The following is a 2,343-nucleotide window of genomic DNA, read 5'->3' as shown; positions in this document are numbered from 1 at the left end:
GGATCAGACTTCATGTTAATATCCTGCGATTTATTAAAAACCGTGTGTTGGCTGATTGTTTGACTTGTAGATTTAAAAAGTCTTAATATATCAGAATTTAGTAATCACGACGGTCAATGCGGTGAGATTTAAAATCTAAAATATATTTTATATCTGAAACAATTAACGTGTCATATTTTAACCTTCTCCATGAAGGTCCTTGAACGTCTCATCGGTATGAAGATTAAACACATGAGAGAGTAACGGAAGTTGTCATTGGTCTGGTTTGCCGATCGAAGTGATCAGTAAGATTGTATCGATAAACATAGCATTTTAACTTCCAGAGTTTCCCAGAAACCTGAATAATTTGTATGTAGTCTGCAGCTAAAGGCAGTGATCAATGCATTTTTAAGTTGCTGTGTGTGACCATGACTGACGATGATCAATGAAGTGGATCAGAGTGACGTGAATGAAAACATCAGATCAAACATTTCAGTTTTACACTGAGATGTTTTCATGTCTGAGAGAGAAACCCGTGCTGCTTTAGGTTTCACAAACTCAGCAACTCACTGAGGTCATAAGAACCTGTAATAACGTGTGCTGTAGCCATGTGACCCACAGGGAGTCCACACATTAGCCAGTTCTGATGAACAGTGTTTGCTTTGAAGCTCGTTAATCACACTGTGCTGTTCACAGGGATTCCCACTGATGAGGAGCAGGCCACCGGGCTGGAAAAGGTCATCATGAAGGCCATGAAACAGGGCGAGGTAAGACAGCATACCGACGCACAGGAATTCTGACATCATGTGCTCCAGAAACATGAAAAACGTAGTTTAAAAAAACCAGCAGTAGAAAAAGAAGAGCGTGATGTGGATTCATCTTAACACAATATTTCACAGAGACCAGAAATTAAATCAAGATTAAAATCATTAAACATCAAATCTGAGGAGAAACGAGCAGACTCAAGCCGTCAGTGTGTCGACATATTTCAGCAAAACTATAAAACATTTTTATTTTGAGTACTTACTGATTTTGTTACTCATAATAATATCTATTTTTAGTATTTTTGGGCTTGTTTAAGTTTGTATTAATATTTGTTAATGTATTCTCGATTATTTGTTTATTTTCATATAGCAGTTATTTGATTAACATTAGTTTTCTGTGTTTTGCCTTTTTATTAATGATTAATAATTATTTTGTGGTATATTCGCTGCTCGGCTCATTTTCAAATATTAATATAAATTATTCTGTCTGCAGCTCAGCCTCAGCTGATCTGAGGTCAGCCTCTGAGTCGGGTGAATCGTTCTTGATGAACAATGAATTTTGAAATGAAACTGATGTTGAATACTGTCACGCCCCGACTCACCTGACTCCTCCCCCTCCTGTAGGACCCCTTCAACATGATGAAGCCAAAGCACTATGCAGGCTCCAAGGCCGACCCCCACCTGGTTCCCTCCATCACGAACAAGAGGATTGTGGGATGCGTGTGTGAGTTGTTGTTTCCTGTTTGTAAGTGTGTGTGTGTCGGCCACGGCTTTCTCAGGTGAGGGTTAAACTTTGCCCCAGGCTCAAAGATGGGCGGGGCATAATCCTCACTGGGGAAACCTGAGCGTGCGTGTGACGTACAGGTGGCACCGCTCTCACCCAGTTTCCTGTGTGCAGGTGAGGAGGACAACACGGCCGTGGTCTGGTTCTGGCTCCACGAGGGTGAGGCCCAGCGCTGCCCATCTTGCGGCTCCCACTACAAGCTGGTTCCCCACGAACTCCCCCATTGACTCACCACTACCTCCTCCTGCGGAGCAAGCGGCACGGTCCGCTTCTCGCTGTCTCCTACTTGACGTACCTGCTGACCTCATCAGTCATTGCTTACACGTTACATGTACTCGGGATCAAACACGTTCGGGGAACAAAGAGTTTCTTCAGACATTTCCATTCAGTCAGTTTACACACACACAATTGTACTGCACACGTTACACTCCTCCCACCTCCCAGGAGCAGCAATAAACGTAACTTCCTGTTTGTGTGCGTCGCTGAGTCTTCTTCCTGTTTTTCATAGTTAACCATGATTAATGTGTGTAATACTCTGATAAATATCAGTGGTATTTATTATGGGTTTTCATGAGAATAAGTCGAAGAGAAAATAACAGTTCATGGTGAGGTTAAGAGTGGTATAAATATGTGATATAAATGTTTACTAAAATGCATAAATAGTGTGTGAAAAAATCAGTTACGTTAAAAAAACATAATTTCATGGAATGTGAATGTCTGTTAAAAGAGAGGAGGTGTAACTTGTCTTGTATGCTACGTCACGAGAGGTCATGACTTGCAGATGACTTCCGGGGGAAAGAGACTCGAGAGGAAGGA

At 41.7% G+C, this 2,343-nt stretch overlaps 1 protein-coding gene across 1 annotated transcript; it reads left to right on the top strand.

Moving 5' to 3' along the window:
• Positions 1-675: 675 nt before the first annotated feature.
• Positions 676-1,998, top strand: zgc:86599 (cytochrome c oxidase subunit 5B, mitochondrial; the record flags this gene model as incomplete). Its single annotated transcript, XM_014330315.2, is given in 3 exon segments — positions 676-746; positions 1,368-1,467; positions 1,642-1,998. Coding segments are annotated over 3 exon segments (284 nt in total), but the record flags the coding sequence as incomplete, so codon positions are not given.
• Positions 1,999-2,343: the final 345 nt, after the last annotated feature.

The sequence above is a fragment of the Haplochromis burtoni genome, unplaced genomic scaffold, assembly GCF_018398535.1.
Source record: "Haplochromis burtoni strain Fernald_Lab_line unplaced genomic scaffold, NCSU_Asbu1 Contig_412, whole genome shotgun sequence".
Classification (NCBI taxonomy): Eukaryota; Metazoa; Chordata; class Actinopteri; order Cichliformes; family Cichlidae; genus Haplochromis; species Haplochromis burtoni.
Note: the sequence above shows the minus strand (reverse complement) of the source record. Positions and strands in the feature narration are given on the sequence as shown.